The 22,274-nt window shown below is 37.0% G+C and overlaps 1 protein-coding gene across 5 annotated transcripts in view; it reads right to left on the reverse strand.

Annotated features, from left to right (window-relative positions):
• Positions 1–22,274, reverse strand: part of DLG1 (discs large MAGUK scaffold protein 1) — a gene marked incomplete at its 5' end in the record, with an annotated part of 140,766 nt that overhangs the window by 80,280 nt on the left and 38,212 nt on the right. For 4 of the 5 annotated variants that reach the window (XM_082003805.1, XM_082003804.1, XM_082003802.1 and 1 more), the window contains one exon: positions 15,791–16,295. The exons of the other annotated variant lie outside the window; for it this stretch is intronic. In XM_082003805.1, the coding sequence (XP_081859931.1) occupies positions 15,791–16,006 (216 nt within the window). Of the gene's footprint in view, positions 1–15,790; positions 16,296–22,274 lie in introns of those variants that run through there. 5 annotated transcript variants of the gene reach the window in all.

Raw genomic sequence — 22,274 nt, forward strand, 5'->3', positions numbered from 1 at the left:
AAGCACAATCTCTTTTTTCTTTAGGATAAGAAACACTCAGGTTCACTTATAGCCCCCCCACTGCCCTCAAAGTACTTAAGTGTACAGTCTTAAAACAAGGAGTAATGAAGTGATCTGAAGAGAGTGAGTAAATCCAAGCTAGAGCTTCCCATTTCAAGACAAGTATAATATTTTATTGACATCAGTATTATTCTGTGAGCAATCTATTACTATCTACCCAAAAATAAACAAATTTGCCCTAAAACACTGAGCATGAGCAGAAAGCCAAACAGCAAACAGAAAACCACATAAGAAAAGTCATCTATAACCATCCATTAATCAAAACCCATTAGCTTTTTCAGGACATAAATGTCAGAAAATATTGGAAAATTAATGACTTGATTTATCATAAAGTGGCTTTATACTAAAGCCACTCCTTATTTCATTTACAAAAGACTTCATACACATAAGTGGCATTAGCATTTTATCTTTACCAATGTTGAATTCTTCCCAAATTACTTTCACTACAGTTCCGACAGCTTTATATTGCTATCCAGATGCTTTGGTTTTTTCATTGCTCAGAGCTAAGGCTAAAATCTTTACCATGCAATTACTAGCTAGGTACCTCATCTGATTTTATTCATTCTTACACCACAGAAACACTGGAAGCTCCTCAGATTTGCTTCCATGACAACATGCAGTTATAATACAATCTCAAAATAAATACCATTATACAACACATCCCGGCTCTAGAATGAGTCATAGGAGCCCTGCAACGTTTCAGCAAAATAGGCATCTTTTCTGTAGTGTCAAATACTCATTGTCTTCAGTAAATTAAAATACTATAAAAGTTTTATTTAACAGGTTTAATACCTAGCATTACTTGAGCAAACTTTCACTCCACAAGTAAATAAAGTCTGATATTTTTCTTACAATGCTGTTTGCTAAAAATTTCTAAAGATTCTAGCACTTTTCAGTATAACTCAGGGAAGAATACAGCCTTATGCAAGTTTGCAATGGAAAAAACTAACATGTATGTATAATTTTAAGTTTACGGTGTTGACTGAAAACAATGTGTTTTTTTTTGAAATAAGGCTTACAGATAAACTGACTTTTGGTCTGTAATTATCCATAGGCATTTTATCTGGATTTTGGGTTAATTGCATCATAGAAACACAAGTTAGATTTGATCAATTTATGATGGACAAACACAACTATGGTACCTCCACACCTAGCTAGTGCAGAAGCTGCTTAACCTCTCAAGCAGAGAAGGAAATCTGAACCAGTCGTTCTGGGTTCAGTACAAAAACAGCCTGTCCGTCTCAGGAACTGGAACTAGGCCAAGTCATCTACAACTGGAACTAAAACGGAGCTAACAAAGCCCTCGTGTATCCAAACTGAGTGCAGAAGTCATTTAAACAGTTCCCTGAAGTTTCCATGAGGACTCACCTGTTCAGGACAAAGACACGGGAGCCAGAGGATGAGGTTCAGCCCTGAGATCAGGTGGTTAAACCTCCTCTGGGAAGATGACACGGCAGTGACATCCACTTTGCTCTGCAGAAGTCAGACCTGAAGTGCAAGACTTCCTATTCTGCGTCAGTGCCAGGGCAGACCTGGGATCACACAAACCCAGCATTTCGTGTTGGTTACACACTTACCAAAACTCTGTCAGTCAGGTTTTGGTGGCACACCCTTGCCTCATTTACTCTGGGTAGAAGAAATATTAACTACACTGACCTGAAAAAAGCGGGTATCAATAAATATTACAATATTCTCAGAATACGTTAAAACATATGAAAAACTATGTAAGCTTTTCTTGAGTTATGACTTCAATTACATTAATTTTTTTGGTCTAAATTTGACAGGATACTAGTTTACACAATCATTTCTACCAATTTCCATTTAGTTACAGCAAAATGTTTAAAGACTTTAGGATACAAATATTTGAAATTCTTCATTACAAAAAAAAATCCATGGAAAGGACTAAGACAAGAGTTCTGAGTTTACGACTCAGGCAAAGCAAAACAGGATTCAGACAACTCAAGATTACAAACTATTTAAAGAAAATTTTGCAGTTTCATTCTATAATTAAAGCAACACTCCACAACACAATTCTGCTAAAGATTCAGCCCCTAAACCTTGAGGAGCTAATAGACATCAATAAAATCTCTGGATACTAAACAGTTTAAAGAGTGAAAAAAAGAAGAGAGGTCACAGCCTGCATTTATTTGCCTATGTACCACAATTACTCAAAATATACTTTCTTCATTCTTACGTCCTTAGAACAAAAAGGTACCAAGCTAAATGTACCTTCAGCCACACTTTCATAACAGTGGGCAGGCCATGGGTGAAGTTCTGGGTTTCAGGATGACTTTGACACGTGAGGTTCAAAAGCTCCCACTTCCCAGGCCAGTGCCCAAGCTGCTCCGTGCACAGACTGCTCCAACAGCCCTGGCCTAACCCCCGCCTGCCTTCCTGAGGAAATGAACTAAAACCACACAGGGCCAGCAACAGAATGGAAGAGATTAATCTAGTCTTCAGTCCAAGAGCAAGGTATTCCCTTAAAAACAACCTGAATTCTGTTTCCAACACTGTTTTGCACTAGCAAAAAAAAAAAATCTTTGAACAAAATGCACAAGAACAGGTGCCATGACTCCAACTGTCCTCCCCTCATTAGGCTACAAACAGCAGAAGGTGTTCTTTCACTGATGAATTCTTGCCACTACAAGAAGGCTGGCCAAGTCCATGAAAACTCGTGGATTCATGGTTATTAAACACATAAGTCATCTCCAGCTCTTGGAATCCTTAAACTGGAACAGGCAGAAAGCTCTGAAAGCCCTCAGAGGAAGCAGGATACCTGTTTGTCCTGGTTTATACTCTTAAACCTAACCCTCCACTCTGGCTGCTGCTCAAACAGGGTGCCAGCTTGACAGACATCTCAGTATTTTTCTTTTCCAGCAAGCAAAAAAGTACATAGAAAATTATATTTTACAGTATGTTCTACTTTATCTGATTATGATTGCTAAAGTTGAAGGACAAAAATTGATAAAACTGGAGCAGTGCAACACATGTAAAAATGAGCAGGTAAAGAAATAGGGGTGAAACAAATGAAAAAGTAAGACTGAAAGCTATGAAAGAAGAAAGGGGACTCATGGATATGTAAAAACGAATTAAGTGGTAATAATATAAATAAATAACTACTTAATTGCTTTAAATTTCAAGAATCCAAAACCAAAACGGGTCTTTTATGCTAGTTACTCAGGCTTAAATCCAAATGAGCAGCTGTCAAATAAATTTTCCAAGTCCTGCATTACAAGAAAGTAGATGAAAGTACTAATGTGTGATATAAAAATTAACACCAGACAAAAATCAAACTGCTAGCACTCCTGCCACTTCCCAATTACATTAGAACACAAGAAGATTCTATAAGATGCACAGCAACATTATCTACTGTCCATAGAAGAGGGCGTAGCATAACACAATGCAAATGTTTCCAATTTAGACATGCCTAAGGACAACAGTAGGGAATTCACCTGTTACTTGTTTACTTTATCACATTCTCTGAAACTCGTAACGTTTCTAGTCCCTCCCAGATACATTTCAAGATTAATTCCTGCCACTCTGATCGTCTCATGACCGATGCATTACTTGAGGGATGAATCTATCGGGTGGCATTTTCTTAGGAGACTTGGAGATTTCTAGGGCAGATAATCATGATCGCTGAGTGACACAAAGGCCAGAAACTGAGATTTGATTCCCTGCATTTAACTCACATTATAGTCAAGCTTCATAACATCTTCTAGACATTCATCCAAGGTTTTCTTCCTAGTGTAATTTATTCAGAAATATCAAGTTACATAATACAATACAGACACGGATAAATTATTCTGATAGTTCATGTCCCTCTCCATTAAAAAAAAAAAAATACACTCCACACAAACAGTAAAAACTGCCATACTGGATGAGAGCAAAGGCCCAGCTGGTCAAGAATCTTACTAACAGCAAACACTGACAGATGGTCAAGCAGGATTTAGACATAACACCCAGTAATTTTCCCAGAAAACCATCTCAGAACCCAATAGTCAAGGTCTATCTGTAACAGCTACCTGCAACGTGCCCTGTGCAAATCCATTTAACGTCATTTTGAAATTGTTCTCTTTTTGAGCCTTCTCTTCTCCGCAGCATTTTGTGGCAGTGACCTTCACAATTTTAGCAGGGGTTTTACAGGATAGTTGTGATGGATTTAGAATTAGAGAACTAGTAAATCATTTCCAATTGAGAACCTTCTTAATTTCATATTTTATACTAAGTCTCTATCATATTCTCTCTCAGGCTAACCTTTTCCTTTTTACTTATGCTATATCCTTTCTAAGACAAGGCAAACTGAACACCACACAAAATTCAAAATACAAATACACAAGAAATACACTTGGTGTCATGTTCTGTGTTATGCTCTAATTCTTCTTTAGTAATACCCGACGTTTCATTTACCCTTTTCACTACTGTGGTGATGTTTTCAGAGAACTATCAGTGACAACTCCAAAATTTTTCTGGAATAGAAATACTTCATTGGTAGCCTATCACTATATGGGCACACACAGGATTATCCTTCTAACTCTGTTCCCCATTCATTACTGTACAATGAATGTCACCAGCTATTATTGTGACTGTTCACTTTTGTCTGCTATTCTCTGCAGCTAGTTTATTTAACCTGAAAATAAAAATAATTTTAAAATAATAAAAATCGATCCCATGCCTCTGCCTCAGAGCTTCTCTCCCCTCCCCCAGATCATTGACAAACACAACCTCCTGGGAATCCAGTCCCAGTTGAAGGGACCTGTTTTAATCAACTGAAAATCTACAAAACATCTTTTCCTTTTATCTCATGGCACCATTAATTTTAACAGCCTTTGATCCAAGAACCATTACTTTCAAAGTCTTCTGTAATCATAACGACCTTCTGATGACTACATGTTCCCATGAAGATTTTTATCTACATGTTCCCTGTTTTCAAAGAAGTCTGGAGGATCTGCAAGTCCTTATTTTGCCTTTACAAAGACAAGCTGACTTCTCTTCAAAATATCTGTTTATCCATCTACCTGTTAGTCCTTTTTAATAATAAAGAATTTCTTAAAGTTTGTACAATAAGGAAATCAGACCTGCTCAGCTGTAGTCTCAGAGAGTACAGCTTAGCTCCTTTTAAAAAGGGCATCATATTTGCCTTTTAAAAAGATTTTGTTCTAGTAATACCCAGAGAGTTTAAACAAAAAGGTCACACACAACACAACAGACAGTTCAGCCATATTAAACACAAGTTCCTTAAGAAATCCTGAATAAATGTCATCTCCTATTGATCACCTGTGCCTCTTACCACATTAATTTAAATTCTCTTCTATTGGCACTTGAATCTTATCATTTTTAATACAGTAAAATGAGTCATAGGAACTACTCCAAGCTCAAAAGGTGGGGCAGCCCTAGCTGTTTTTTTCCTTTGAGATAAGCATCTACTTTGGCATTCCACACTTATCTGGGAATATAGTCTTAGGTCTGTACTATCATCACCTTGATCAGTAGTATTTCACAGTCAATTTGCATACCACTTGATTTAGGTCGAACTAACTGAAGTGCTGCTCTGTAATGAGGCTTAATGAGCTCAAATTCAAAAAGCTGTACACAGTTTTCCCCCATGGTGTTCATCTTTTTAAAGGAGTAACAAAAATGATGGAGATAAAATAAACATTAAAAGTAGCAGTAAAGAGATGTAATACAAGAGTTTTTAAAAAAGTTTCCAAATAGCTGTTTAAAGTCATATTAGATGTTGAATCAAATTGTGATGTATTTTGACATTTTCCAAGTACAAACTTCATTTGTCATTATTCTTTCTACATAGGAAATACTAATTTATTACCCTGTTTTGTCAATTGCATCATGTCCCACTAAGCTTGTTAAATGTTTAATATATTAATATCCTTCCTTAAAATTAAGTTTTCTATCTAAATTTGTCTAGGTTCAGTTCCCCAGATATCTGGAATACAGATGCCTTTTTCTACTAAATAAACAAGCTTTCTTGTTTCTGAAATCTATCCCTATATCTTTACAGTCTGTGACCAAATATTTCCTCACTTTCCTTTGGATAAGCTAAGCAGAGGTTCTTAAGTTTCTCATTTTAAAGCAGGTCTTCCTGAACAGAATCTACACTTATAATCCCCTTTCTGAACACTCCTAATTTATCAGGATCCCTCTTCAGGCCAGGATTTGAGACTGGAGACTGCACATAGGCTACAAACAGAATCCAGAGTTCCCTCCCTCTCTTCCAGAGGGAAAGCTGACTCCCTTCTCACCTACTACATCACACTGTGTAGTCAGATACAGTTAGTTATCCAAGAAAAACAACTACAATTTACTTACTAAATTAAATTTGCTTTGAAGTAGAATTGTACACCAGAAGCACAAGTAATCTTTACTCTGCTCCCTATTCTGTTATGAAAACCAAACGCTACTACCTGGGAGGCACATAATACAGGTCGCTCAACTAACTTCTACAGGCATCAGTCTTAGAGAAGCAATTTTAAATAAGCAAGTATACACACTGTGAGGCAGCACTGATAAAGAGAATAAAGGATGAGAGGCTAGAAGACTCATCCAAAACATTCCCACGGTACAGTGGTTTCCAGTGAATACCACACAAAGCATTGGGAAGAAACTGAAAATCCCATGGTCAAAGAAAAATCCTGTGCTACACCTGCATCCCGTAAAATATCAGAAGTCATCTTAGAAGACTAACACAACTACATAGATATTAGTCTCCAATAACAATAATACTAAGTTCCACACAGTTTAAAAAACAATGGTAACTAAAAAAAACCTAAGTCACTCTTAAGCTGACTACAAGGCCATGAAAAAAAATGAATAAGGATTTGTATTTTACCAAAATAAATGTCAAAATAAAACTGAAACTATTTTGTCCCGATCCTCTCTTCTTTTCTATGAAAAACATGGATAAGGTAATCTGGTTTTATTTAAATCATTGCTTAAATGTATGATTTCACATAAGAGACTTGGAAAGGACTAGAATATGCATTGGAAACAGTTTAATGGAGCAAAAGATTGAAAATTCATAAATGCCAAGTTCAGGTTACAAGAGAGACAAAGTGAGTCATAAATGTCTGTCATCTGTCTGGAGAACATGTCAGCTCAACTACATCCTAATGTGCAGCTAAACACAAAAAACCCCGGAAGAGCAGCAAATGCACAACAGAGACAAGCTGCATAGCAAGCCTGATATATTAGAAAAGTGGGTTACAGGCAGCGAGATGAAATTCAATACCGACAACCAAAGTCACATGGAATAGCAACAAACACCACAGAGATACTCTGAGGAATACCAAACCAGAAAACAACTCCAGAACTGCTTTGGCTAGGGGCAAAGATTTTTTTTTTAATAAGAAATAGACACAGAAGAGAGTCCTTGCTCTATATTGACTGCAGTCCTTCAGAGTGCTTGTGTGATATTGAGCCTTGTGTGTGTGTACGTGTGTGTGTGCGCGTACAAAAACCTGGTACATGGTAGGGAGCCTTAAGTCTTTCAAAAAGCAAGTGACAGAACTGCACAAGTTCTGGGATCCCTTCCAGTTTTCTAGGGGATAAAAATAACCATATGGTAACGATATATGAGAGGACCTTAAAAAAAAAGGCAAGAAAAAAGGACCACAGCCCATTGAAACAAGTGCCTGCTGTTACTCCACCTCTCCAAATAAAAATGTGTAATAGTTTTTCTTAAATGCACATCAGTGTGGAACAGGTGGCTTCTACCCACCAGAAGATAAGAATCAGCCATGGTGGTCAAGTGGAGATTAGAACATAATTTTAACAACTTTAGCATCTACTCCAGCAGCAGCTTCCAGTAGATAACATTTGTAAAACATGAATGAGGTACAGAGAATGTACACAGCTCAAGGAGAATGTGGAAGCACTATTCAGCTTATTGTCTTGGAGTCCAAGCAGTCTGTGGAAGAAACACAAGCTAGTAGCAAGAGGTGGCCGCTTGCAGCGGCCAGTGATGATCCCAAGTAAACAAAGGTACAGTTTAAAAGATACTGCAGCGTTCTATCAGACAGTAGACTACTTTCTTTTTTGTTTTGTCATGATGGACTACTTTCAGGAAGAATATTGACCTACTTAATTTTGACTGGTATAGAAGTGACTGTTGCTAATGCTACTTTGAGTAAAACCAGAAAAGGCAGGTCCTGAAAAGGTGTGTTCAGGATTTAGGGAAGACTCACCAGGTGGTGGTGGTATTAACAAGAAGTTGGGTGTTAATGCTGAATTTGGCCTCTGTATTACAGTTTTCTGAGCTTCCTTGACAGATGGCACAAGGTTATCAGTCTTTGATGTAAAACAGGAATGTTCCTATCCATTTTGTAAGGAATAAATGGAAGGCCTGAGAGTGCTGGCTTAACATGAACATGACATCTGACAGGGTGGTTACATCCTTCTCAAAGTCTACTGATGTATTTGATACTATTGTTGTTGCTGCCTATGTCCCGAGACCAGCACTGTGCCTACAGTGACCTTTTAGGCATCATACCTGCTAGAATTTCATTAAAGTGCTTGGTTAGCAGAGCATTTGTTGCAGGAACAGTCCCAAGTGATCAGAAGAATTTCTCTTGCCTTCTAACTGGAGAAATCTTTAAAGCATTCCTGAAATCATAAATAGAACAATGCAATCTTCACTTGAATTAAATTTAGGAAGGCAAGTTAGAAACAGAATTAAAGCAAGTATCCTTCCTCAAGGGAGGAAAGTATCCACTGGGACCTGTTACAGAGCCATTATGTAATAAGCAAAGTGTGAACGATGTGGTTATACTAATAAAGAAGGTGAGGCACTTCATTTCAATTGCATGAGATGCATCAGATGAAGAGGCAGATGTTTTCCTGACATTTCGTCTTTTATGGATCTGCCAAAGTAACACAAAAAAAAGAACTGTACTGGAAATGCTTCACAATATGCTTCTGCTTGAAGTTCAGCAAACAGCAGCATCTCAAACATTTAGTTTCAACTCACTCCGAGGGACAGCAGTGAAAGATACATTCTTTGCTCACTGTCATGCCCCTGCAACAGCAAAAGTTGTGTGCACAGCCCAAACAGGTAGGCTTAGTCAAAAACAGTTCATGCCTTGCAAAGACATTTTTTATAAAGGCATCTACAGACAACGCACATCTGGCATTTTACAACAGCTCCAGAATGCATTCTTGCTTCCATGTGCTGAAATACTTGGGAGGCTGACTCAGTGTCAAGGTGTAAGCAAAAACAATACACAGTACTATATAGGTCTCAAATGTATCAGTAGAATAAGGAAAAACTGTTCAAGAGAGAGTAGAAAAATATATATGAAACGGGAATCACTGGTTATATGTGACAATTAAAAAATAAAATCACACTGAAACTCAGATGAGGATAGGGACGGAATAGAAAAATTACCTATCAGGGACTAGGAGTTTACTTAACACTGAGTAGTTTACAAACAGTAGGACCACTTCTGAGAACTAGAAAAATATTCTGACGAAGATAAAATGATTCAAACATTCATATAGAAAACTGAACTATAGAAAATTCTTTTCAGAAGAAAAAAAAAGAGAAAGAGCTCAAGAGCCTACCTGCTTCACTGAAAATCTTAGTAAGTAATTGTTATTCATAAAGACAAATTCAAGTACCTCCTCTGTTTTGGAGTACAGGGGAAAGCACTGGCCCCAACAGAGGTTCTAGAAAAGAGAACCAAATTCTTTTAAGAAAAGACTGCATAGCTAGTGTGCATGTAAAGATTTCAATTTAATAAGACAATTTCTCTCCTTGAGTTACTAAAGATCGCAGAAAGGGTGCAGACACAAAGTTTACCAAGACTCTGAGGTGGGTATAAACTAAAAGTCTCTTAAGTTGCACAACATGAAGTCATGTTTTCTAAAAACGGCTAAGACAACTTTTATATAAGCTTCTTCAAACTAAAAGAAACATCCTGCAAATCCTTAATCATAATGGAGAGTGCTCTTGATGTTGTAGACCAAAAATAGAAGAACAGGAAGATGCTGGTGTTCATTTTAGATGCAGTCAGACAGTCCTTTACTTAATAATTGTATTAACTGAAACATATACAGCAGCTTTGGCAGCAAAACAGAAATGCTATACCACAGGAGCTGTGATAGAGCTGTTTAGTACACTGACAACTGGTGAAAGACAGACTGGCCTGTATTTGACTTTCAAAACACATTGTTAATCAATACAAGCCTCAACTGAGAGGGCAACTATCACAATATAAAATAAATTAGCAAAGTTATATAACAGACCTAAAGAGTCCTACCTCTTTCACAGACTTCCATGCACTTGGCTTCATACAGCAAGACCCTGTCAGTCCACCTGAGTTACTAGTTGAAGACAGTGGATTAAGAGGGTATCCAGTGCCTGCCTTGCCCGAAGGTTCAGAGTCTTGGGCACAATGTAGACAGAAAGCCCCTGCAGTAGCAGCAGTACTCCAAAAGCAAAACATTCTGTGTCCCCTTCTCCTTTGCTTACCAGATTTCTGACTCATTCTAGGAAACATAGTTTTCTTGAGATTCAATGGAACAGAAATATGAAGAAATTCTGTTATCAACTCTGAGTGAGACAGACTGAAAGCTGTGAGAGAACAGGTGAGAGAAAGTGGAACCTGAAACCCTCTGGCAGCGAGCGGTGCCTGCAGGTAGCCGGAGCACCGGTTCAGTTCTCATCATCACTGCTGTGCTGCAAGTGATTAACTGAAGTAACACACTGCACTTGCCAACATTACAGACACACGCATGGGTTTGGGAAGGAAACAGCACACCCCCATTACTGCACAAGCCTACTGACTGACTTAGGAGGAGAGACAATTGGCTACACAGGGAACCAGCATGATGCTAACATAATCTATGTGACATTACATGATTCTTAAGATTGATTGATTTTAGTATGCTTTTAAAACTGCATATCTTTTTTCAAGTGTCAAGCAAACTTCAAAGTCTGAAGAAGTTTCCATCTCCACTGTGCACAGTTAGAAAGTGTTTACAAAATGAACCAAAGGTTCCAGAGACAGTCTCTTAAAGCTTGAGTTTAAGTTGTCAAGAATTTCTTGTTTCTTAGTCTATTAAGTACAACACATTATTAATGCACTCCTCTTCGAATAAATTCATACCATTTTTATGTCTGCTGTTATGTCCTCTTATGGAAAATGCAACCAGTGGCAGAACTAAAATTTGCAACGTAAATTCATACCATTACATATGTGTGATATTACATAGCTAAAAATCAAGACTAAGAAGGAAACTTAGTACAGTAAAACTCATGTTCAAATTCAGAAGGTGCTTGTTTATCGTTAAAGTCATCCAAAGCAAATACTATTTAAAGCTGCTGTCTCATGTGTACATCACAGTATTAGCACCAAAATTTCCAGGCAACATATGCTTAAATTTTAAACTCAGGAGTTAAGTCTGCATTAAAAAAATCTGGCAATGACAACAGTTTTTTTATGTACTCATATAAACTTCCCTACAGTTACCCCTGTAACTCCTTTCTTCACCATATCACCTCTTTAAATTAAAAAAAAAAAATAAGTATCAAATAAAACAAATCCTGCACGTAAAGAACTTCACGTTATGCAATGGCTGGCGTAATGAAATTTCAGTTTCACTTATAAACTTGAGGGGATGCGAAAACAGTCATATATCCACACCAAAGTTCAATATTGTTCATAAAACATATCACCCACTGTGACACATCTGGATATGCCTACGGTATTTAATAGTTAAACTGCTATCAAATCTTCTGTACTTTCAGTTGCAGTATCTTCCTGCTGCAAGTTCCAGGTTTAATTCCACATCTTATATTAAGGCCCTCCCTTTTTTTTTTTTTTTTGCCTTTCAACTTCAGCTTCTTTAATTAAACCTCCACATACTACATCAGAACTATTTTATCTTTTCTTATCTCACATATTTTAGCATGTGCGTTAGTGTTATGATCTGTATGTCTAAAAATATCTAAATAGTTAAATATACCAAAATTATAGGAAAGACGGTAAATATTGCTTTAAGAAATCAATTTTTGCAATTCCTGAACTGTAAGAACTACAATAAAAAAGGTGTTAGGGTAGAGACCCTTTTTTTTGAATCATTGTCTTTTAAATGCATGTTACAACACATCTATGCTATTGTCTGATTACACATAGTTCTAGTACGTATGAAATGCTATGTCCATAATATTTCAATGAATTTGAAAGTGATATGCTAGGAGTAACGACATACAGTAAAGCTTTTATCAAGGTCTTAAAAGGAAGAGATACAAAGACAAGAAATGACTGGGGTCATACAACATGCTAAGAACAGGCTAAATGCATTGCTGTGAGAATGAGTTTAATGCTGTGTGAGTTTCAGACAAATCACAGTTTCTGAATTTGTAGCACAACATGAGCCAAATACTACTGACACTTAAAATACATTTGAGATATGATAGCTGTATTCACTGTCATGAACAGGTGCTTCTCAGAGCTCTGGAAAGGCTTTGGGGGAAAGAACTGCCCTGGATACAGTCATTTTTGTTGATGCAGTATGCATATTTTGTTAGGACAGCACTTAAATTACCCAGTTTTTCATTTGCATAACCACATATATACTAAGCTCATGGCTTAGTTATTCACCCTTGTGGCAGCAGCAATTTGCTGTATGGTTTTTTTTTATCCTCATCTTCCATTTTATGCCACAGATTTGGCTTTTATTAAAGAAATTAACAAATTTGCTGACAAAAACTGAAAGACCAGCTTCTAATCAAATTCCCTAATTCTAATTGAGTTAACTAACTCCTCATCACAGGGAATGCAGAAGGAAGAAGCAGTAAAGGCCTCAAATGCCTGAGCATGTTAAATCAGCTTCGCCCCTTCAGACTCCTAAAGGAGACTGATGTGGTTAGTGGGGCAGGAAGGCACCGCCACCTCTACAGCAGCTCACCACTGCAAATGCAACAGGTATTAACCCAGCAGGACATACTGCTGCTCTATGGACAGACTGCAATGTCTGATCACTGAACTTCTTGTTACAGAAGTAATGCAAAGTCTACAAATCACTACATCTACAAATCACTACAACCACCTAAAGTTCCATGCAAAGCACCCTGGAGACCTCGGCTAGAGCAGGACACAAGCAGAGAGTCAGAATGACCACATACTGTCTTTGTATTTATTCACACTATCTGTTTCCACTGCTGCCTTTTTCTTAGGAGAAATGGGTGATTTGAGTCTTCTAATAACATTAAAAAGGGGCAATACTAGTAAATAAGGTACCTTTCATGTCTGAAAATGGATTGCTAGTCTTCAGGGTGCTGTGGCTTTTTACAGTAGCCTTTCACTCCTGACTATTCCTCTGTGCCACAATGCATTTGTGCACACGTGGGCATAAGCCTGGTGACAACTTATAGCAAAAAACAGTGCTACCATAACCATCACCAACTTGCTCCTTGCTTCTTTAGGGTAAAAGACCTCCTACTCAAAAAATACCCTACCCCAAAATCCAAAGTCCCTTCTTTAGCAAAAGTCCTCTTACCACCTTGCTGGGGAGAAGATGATCTGTTGCACGCCCCAGAGAAGGAAAGGAGCATGCAGCTCAACCTCCAGGAGTCATTTCTCCTTCACTGGTGATGGAGGGAACTAAGCAAGTATCACCATTCCACGCCATCCCACCCCATCCAAGAAAACCAAGCAAATGAAGGGACAGCTAAAAATGGGTGCTATGTAGTAGGTTCACAAGGAAAGCAGGACACCAGTACCTTAAAACCCGTCAGTTTGATTTTGTATATGTTAAAAATCATGGTGTCACAACAATAAGAATATATGAAGCCCATCATCACAAGCAGAATTTCAACAGACAAGGTTAGCAAAGTACCTCATGTCTAATTATTTGTTTGGACTCTACAAATGTGATTACATTCAAGCGATGGGGATGTATCTTAAATGAACAAATAAAAGTCGTCAAGAATTTTCAGAATACTACATCACGGAACAAAAACAAAATTGCACTACAATGAGCAATCTTTAAATGTCTTTTTCCACCCCTGAGGCTAGAACAGCTGCAATGAGTGGATAAGGCAGGAGGATAGTACAGCATCTTTCCAGAGGAAAAGGCTTCAACAAGCTCTTATGTTTTCAGTGCATTACTTCTGAACATGCTCATTAAGTTTTTTAAAAACACTGCAAAATATTTTATGTTTTTTTCCCTCCTCCTGGCCACAAACATGTATAGGCAGTTCTTTTTAATGGAAGAATGAATTGTCAGACTTACGAAAAAAATTTGGCAGGCTTTCACAGAGGTAAGCTATCTTTTTCATAGCAGAAAAATAGAACAAAACACTGGGATAGTCACAGAATCACAGCTTCAGTTTGAAGGGATCTCAGGACCTTTATCTGGTCCAGCCCACACAAAGGAGAGGCTATTTGTTATTTTATTTATCAGCAAATTTCTAGTCCTGACTAGTCAGTCCAACTGCAAGTTTCATGCTTTCCAATATTGTTCAAGCATTAAACAAAATAAAAGCAACCATGATATTTATTCAAAAGGCTAATACTGTATATTTTGGCTTTAAAAAAATAACAGTACTTAAAAGCTATTAGATCTGCCTAATGCATCACTTAGATTTGTATAATGACCCATTAGAGAAACTACAGTATCCCTCTGATATTTACATACATTTGTAACAAGAAAATGAAAATCCCCCTCTAAGATCTCCTATTCATTGTTTACTCTAAATTCACAAGCAAAACACAGGCAACAATAAGCAGACTTCCAGAGGAAGTGCCAGTTAATAATCTTTGAAACAATTACCAACAGATATAAAATATCTTCATAATATTACAGCATCTGAGGGTAAGACATTTTTCCTTTTTTTTCCCCCCAAGTTTTTTTTGAGTACTTCAGTTTATACAACATCAAGAACGCAATTATTCTTGACTAAAGCATAATTTAGCATGTCAGTAAGCAAAACAAATCTAATCTCACATTTTTAAACAATGCTGACATCTCAAGCATTATCCAAAGAGATACTCATCTGCTAATACCACTAAGTTTAAACTTCTCTTAGTATCAACCTTAAGAATTCACCCTAAAATCCACAGACTTGAAAGCTGGCTTGCCTCCTTTTACCTGACTTTCAATAAGGATTACTGAAAACATCACCTAGAGAAGATTGATAGTCAAGTTGAAAAATGTCATGTCTTTTTTACAGACTGCACTATTAAATGTATATTCTGTATGCAAGGAAGCCATTCCTTCATCTTATTTATGGATTATCACCAGCCAAAAAAACCCAAAAACTGATACAGGCTAGAATTTGTTTTGCCATATATAATTAAATTATTTGTACTTAACCAGGAAATATGTAGTCTTTATTTGAACTGTCAACTTACTATAACTATGGAGTTGGTATTTCTTAACTGCATTACACCCCTCCAGGGCTACGCAGAATAGAATGCAAACTACATTGTTCAGTATTTCATTAAAATACCTCATATTTAAACTTGCTGGGAAGCTTACCACTTGCAAAATAACTTTGAAAAATCAGATCTCATTTAAATGCTCTCATTTTCATGATTTAACATTAAAAATCAAACAGAGCTCTGTAAAACATGAAAATAAAAGCAGACAGAACACACCATTCATAAATCAGAGATTACATGAAAGCATGCATATATAAACAATTGCTATTTCTGACTAGCAACCAGAAAACATACAGACACAATACTTTCAACAAGTGGCATATTACCTGGGTGGAGCTGGCAGCAACAGAAATGCAGTCAATGAAACCATGTCTCCGAGTGAAAAATGCAAGTATCTGCTGCCAACGGGAAGGCTCATTCCGTAACTCATCTTTCTTTGCCCACTGCTTGTGCTTTGGGCCTACAGAACTGTGGCTTGAGCTAGCATTGCCTCGACTGGCGCGAGAATAGAGGAGTGTGTTATTTCCAAAAATGTAATTCATCTCTGCAGCTCTGCAGGTGGTTGCCAGGCAGTCTTACTTCCCTACCAGCTGCTGAATGGTGAATGAGCAGGGGAAAAAAAAAAAAATGCAGCTAGAATTACAGCAGCATCATTTACAAACCAGCAAAATAAAATTCTTGATAGCTGATGGTATTTTTTTCCAAGCTTTTCCACTTCCTACATCCTTTCTCTACCTGTGATTAGAATGATGAGCATAATCCTGAGTGATTAAAAAAAAAGCAAGCAAATGTTGTTCTTATTTTTCCTTTTTCAGAACCCACAGGATCAAAAGCTTGTTTTCCCTTCCTAGCTGACAACAGATATTTAAAAGAAACTGAGTAAGCAGGTACAGTACAATGTTACAAATTCACAGCTATGAGGATGGTGGTGCATGATAAAAGCTACTGGGTGGAGAAAGCACAGATCAAAAATAACCAAGTTTCAATCACTGCCTCTATAAGATCCAATAGCATCTTTTCACTTCCCTGCTTGCATAAATTATAAGCCTGAAGCGAACAAAACAGGGAGCATGCAGTACATGCAGTATAATCACACTTGTTCACTAATTTTGTATTTCTGAAAACGTTTCCAAGAGCAAGACGACCTTAACAACACGTTCAGAAAAAATACTCAAGAAAGAAATGTTTGCTGGTTTCTTCTTCTTCTTTTCCCCCCTCCTTAGTACATAAAACTATAGAGGGAAGATATCATGCCACAATGCAGTCATTTTGTGCTGTGTATCAAAGGATGTCTAGTGCGGTTGTTTTGTGGCTTTTTTTTTTTTAACCAGTGAGGAGATTAGGGATATTAAGATTAAACACCAGTAAGTCATCGCTCTCTTGTTCTTATGCTATGATTAATGTACCATGATTTCCAAACATCTATTTCCAAGATTCTGTGAATACTGTAAGCATAATACAAAAATGCTAAATAATATAAAACCAACATTAGGTCTCAAAAGTACAAGAATTAGCAAAAAATGAAAAATCCGTATTATGCACTAATTAATTTTCAATAAAATTACTTTGATTTCCCATGCAAATCACAGAAGTATTAGAGCCATAGGTGTGCATTTTCTCTGTTCTTGCGGTAAAAAGTCACACAGTAAATATTGAAGAGATTATAGGAATTCAAAGTTACCTTACAGAATTCACCATTCAAATTTTTATAGTCAACTACTTTAAGAAAAATCCTCCAGCTCACATGAAAAAGATTACTTCAGAAATCAGTTAAGTGTCAAGGTTTTCATACCAGCTTGCCTCCGGAAATCCAACAAAAACTTATCAAAACTGTTTGGGGTATATTTCCACAGAAAATGCTCTGTCATAATCATAACCAACCAGGGCAAACGTTTTCAAAATGAAGAAAACTCTCAATATGAACAAAGGCAGAAACATTCCTTACAACGTTGCCACAAGTTACAACAACAGGATTCTATAAATCCACTGACTCATAATGTGCATTTTAGTGGGGATTACCCTATCCCCCCATATACTTCTTTTTGGGTGCAATATACTCTTCTGCTTAACAAATTCTTACTGACAGCTATCCTATTCTGTGGAAGGAATTTTTCCCAACAGCTTACATTACAAGCAGAAATAATAAGTACATTAATGTAAAACTGTGGTAATAAGATCAATGCACCATTTACTTCTAGTCACTAGTACAGCTCAATAACATATCACATACAAATATTTTGAGTACATCTTTCAGATAGACTTCATTTATATTCATAAAATACAAGGGCTTGTCAGTGCAAATCATATGAAACTCCAACTGACTTGTGCAGTGTCCTCAAAGCTATGTTCGTAAGATAGATAATGGAGGTAAAAAAATGCCTGAGATCTAGTAGATGCAATGATCCCCTTAAATGGTCAAGCTTTTCAGGGGAAGAATGCAGCCCTATGTGAGCCCCACCTTTTTCCAGACTTTAAGAAAATACCTAGTCTGAAAAATGCCTATGAATTTACTATTGAAGAAGTTCCCTAATCCCTGGCTATGATTGAAGATGTTTGGAACAAACTACAAATTACATGCTTTGAATTTGGAGTCTTTTCATAAAGGGTCAAAGTGAAAATATTTTTTCTGGTTTTTCTTCATATGGCCTTGAACATCAACACTGCTATACATTTTAAGGTATCTGAGAGCACAACAATATTAGTACAACTTTCAAAAAAACATACTTAAGAATTTTATATATATGTATAAAAGAGATACATATATGTCTCCAAAGTCTTCGAACTGGAGTCACATGGGAGAGTATTGTTTAAAATTCTGAAAAAGAAACAACACAATACATGGACAAGCAATGAACCAAGTACTTATTTTTCTTGCTGTTATATCAATCTGTTTGAAGATGAGACAGGTTTGCTGTGTTTTAAGGTAGTTTCTTTCCAGGATGACTCCCACCCACCCAATGACCAACTGTGCCATCACCGACAGAGAAACTTTAGAAATCAGCACTTCAGGAAAAGTTCATATGGACAAAAAAAAAAAAATCCCTAAAAGTGGAGCTATGATGATCTCATTTCAACGGAGACAGAAATCCAGAACAGTACTAAGGGAAGAGGTTATGCAATCACAGTGGTGATACAAGACAGCAATCTGTGTCACCTACACTCCATATGGATGTTAATGATATTGAGCAAGATTTGCTGATGCCTAAGAAGATACATTTGCAGTTATTTGTAGAAGGAGCCTGTACTGTGGTGATGAGACAAATCCTGATTTTTACAAGTTAGAAAGCAACCTGAAGATAAAGGCATGGCGTAACTCTAGAGATGATACATCAGGATAACACAAAGGAGTCCAGACTAAGAGAATCGTCGCTTGTACAGTTGCAAAAACAATGGGTGGGAGTAAAAACAAGGGCTTGTTTTGGTCAAACAGCATTTCTACAGAGGGTACACCTACAGGTAAAAATCGGAGAAAGTGCTATTTGGACAGAAAAAGAAGTATCTTGAGAAAGGAGACAATCTAAGAAACATCAACACAGAGGTGGGAGCTGAAATTGCATCTGTGAATGACTGCCTCCAGAGTCATCAGGTAGAATGACAAATCTCAGCAAGTCCTAAAGGGAGCTGAGAGCTTCCATCATCCCTTTTTCATAGTCTGGATATTGAATATTGAACTGATGGCAAAAAAAAAAAAAAAAAAAAAAAAAAAAGAAGAAGAGGGAACAAAACCCCAAACCACAAACCAAAAAACACCAACTGCAAAACCAAACCCAAAAAACAAAAACCAACACCCACAACATACCACAAAAAACCCCACCAAAACCAAACACCACAGCAAAACAAAAAAGCCCCTATTTACTAAGGCAAATTGAGAATTTTCAGATTTGAAAAAAACAAACAACAAACCAAACCTAATTAAAATTTCTATATCAGTACACATACCTTTCTACAGCTTAATAAATGTACCAAAAGATACATCTGCATTTGTAGTGGATGCAGAGTAACATTATTTGTTCTGCAGCCAATTAACAAGATATAGTAATCACAGTGGTTACTGAATTCAAAAATTAACATCAAATACTTGCAATAAAGTTTCTCTGATTTTGCACCTGAGACAATTCTTATCAGCTTGCTGGGACATGTAAAATATGGCATTATGTCATGTTTTAAATCTCAAAGATAAAGTTTTCCTGGACATACCTTTACAAGCAGCATGCATGCATGCATACCTTGAAATTAAAAACACATAGCAACAAAAACTGCTTGTACATGCAAACAGTAGCTATATCTCCATTACCTTTTTAAACAATAACAACAAAACCCTTGAAGCATTTGAAGAGGTGTCTTATGTTAATTTTATTACTATCCTACTAAACAGAATAATGACTAAAAGAGGCACAGACCCTAACAGGAATAAACTGATATACTTCGAGAAAATTCGAGAACCACCTAGAACAATGGCAAGGACTTATTTTCAGTATCACTTACGTTTTTACCAAAAAAATAGATACAAGAGAAATGTGCAGAACTCAATTTAAATAGACTATGCAACTTTAACTCTCTAGGCAGGGGAACAAAAACCACCACTGAAAAAGTAGAGATAAAAATCACGTTTACTTTTTACACTTTTCAGAATTCTATGTTTATAAATTTTTACTCACAAAACAAATTTAAGTCTCATTAACAAGCATATGCAATATTCTAAGCCAAAGCCCAGAGTACATTACTTAAATTGGACACTGTGGAAAAAGAAATTGTTAACCCTTTCTGCTAAGATATGTTAGAAAGCCTATCTTAGCTTTTAGTTGAGAGACAGGACTGAAAGGAGAGCCCTTGATCAAGTGTGATTTACACAGTCAATAAAAAAAACAGAGCTTTTACTGCTGAAACTACCTTATAAGTAAAGACCCCAGCATGATTACTCAATAATAATGATCTGTTTTATAATCAAAATTTATACTAAAAGATTATTACACTATTACTCATATGACACCTCAGCCAACCTACCAATTTGTGCAGATTAAACTGTCTCATCTTCCATGCCCTGTTCATTAATCTCCGGCCCATCTTTTTGGCACGCCAGACTGATAAAAACATCCTGCGTTTAAGGCAAGTTTCTTTAGGCTTTCTTCAGTCACCAAAATGAACCCAACTGCACAGAGAGCGCAGGGAAAATCTCAGGCAAAAACAGTATAACCAGTTATTAAGAAGACTTGATGTTGATTACTGTATCTTAGGTTGTTCTAATGTTTGGATTAATCCACGGTCCATCTGTTACAGTTTTTCTTTCTTGTGTCTGTGGACAAGAATTTGTTGAGGAGATCTATACTGAAAAAGAGGCAGGTTTGGCCAACTGCTTCTTACTATAAGACAAAACCCAACGTCTTTGAAGAATATGCAAATATGTGCAATTACAGGGAGTTTAAAAGTAGTAACCTATCAAGAACTTTGGCAAGGCATTTGAATTAAAGATTGTAGAGCACCTCCTCTCAAGAATGACCACCAAAGTATGATGCTAGCCTGAAAATGAGTAATTCTGAGGGTATGTTCAAGTTTCTCCCTATAATTTCTACTATTGTAGGTATGTTTGTAACTCCAGAAGTACTGTCTTTCTGCTGAAGATGTCACATAGCTTTAGAAAGGTGTCCATTTAGAAAAAGGTAACAGATTGAAACTTTCTCACAATCATAAATAACAACAAATCTTGCAAGTTACATGTCATCTGATCTTTAATTTCTAAATGGAAACAGCACCTTCATCTTCAGGGTAATCTCACCTACCTGCTCAGATGGGAGCAGGATTCAGGAAATAATATAAACAAGAATATGTACTAGGGCAAATAGGAAGCTACAATTACTTTGTCAGCTAACCTTGAACATTGGAACAGGCTGCACAGGGAGGTGGTAGAGTCACCATCACTGGAGGTATTCAAAAAACATGTAGACGTGGCACTTCAGGACATGGGTTAGTGGGCAGGGTGGTGTTGGGTTGACAGTTGATGATCTTAAAGGTCTTTTCCAACCTTAATGATTCTATGCCTTCCTAGTTCCTCAAATCGTAAAGACCACCAGTTCTTTCTGAGAGCAGAAAAACCTCTCATAATAAACAGAGAAGTCTATTTTAACAGAAACCTCACAAGCTCCAAAAGACTTCTCGGCAACCACTTGAGGGAATGAGGGGAAACTGGAGGGAAGACATACCAGGAGATAAAAAGAAGGGAACCTATTAAGCTTATCAGCACAAGATTTGGGTTCACAGGGAAAGGAGGGGGTCCTGCATTAAAGGAAGCATGTGTTTATACGCACATTTATATAAGCGGTTATCTCCCACAGAGATGAATGGGAAGGATTTAAAGAAAGATGCTTGCTTCCAGTTAAAGAAAAAGCATAGAAGAGACAAGCAATGCATGCTGTAATACTTTCATTGGTGTAGCCAGAAACAAAGAGACTATCAGCAGCTGAAAGATTATTCTAAAGTCAGAGGCTGACTGTACATTGCTGAGTTTAGGGGCTATAAGACAACTGTCACCTGCTAATTTATATTCCAAATATAAATTTATATTTCTGAAATAACCATTCCCTAGTCATTTTCATCATTTTAGTGGCCCAAACTTACTGACTGTAGTTTTACTGATACCTGCTGACTCAGCTCTTCCCCAAACTGAGCAAACTGATTTATCTTTCATTGCACTGTACCTGCCCCTGCCTCTGACCACTCTTACTCCTCTTCTATGAACCATCTCTAGATAGAAATGCTTTCTTCATCAAGATAAGGAACAGTGCAGATTTCTAGAATGCTAAAATAATGCAGTTT

Source organism: Phaethon aethereus, assembly GCF_964289735.1.
Source record: "Phaethon aethereus genome assembly, chromosome: 9".
Classification (NCBI taxonomy): domain Eukaryota; kingdom Metazoa; phylum Chordata; class Aves; order Phaethontiformes; family Phaethontidae; genus Phaethon; species Phaethon aethereus.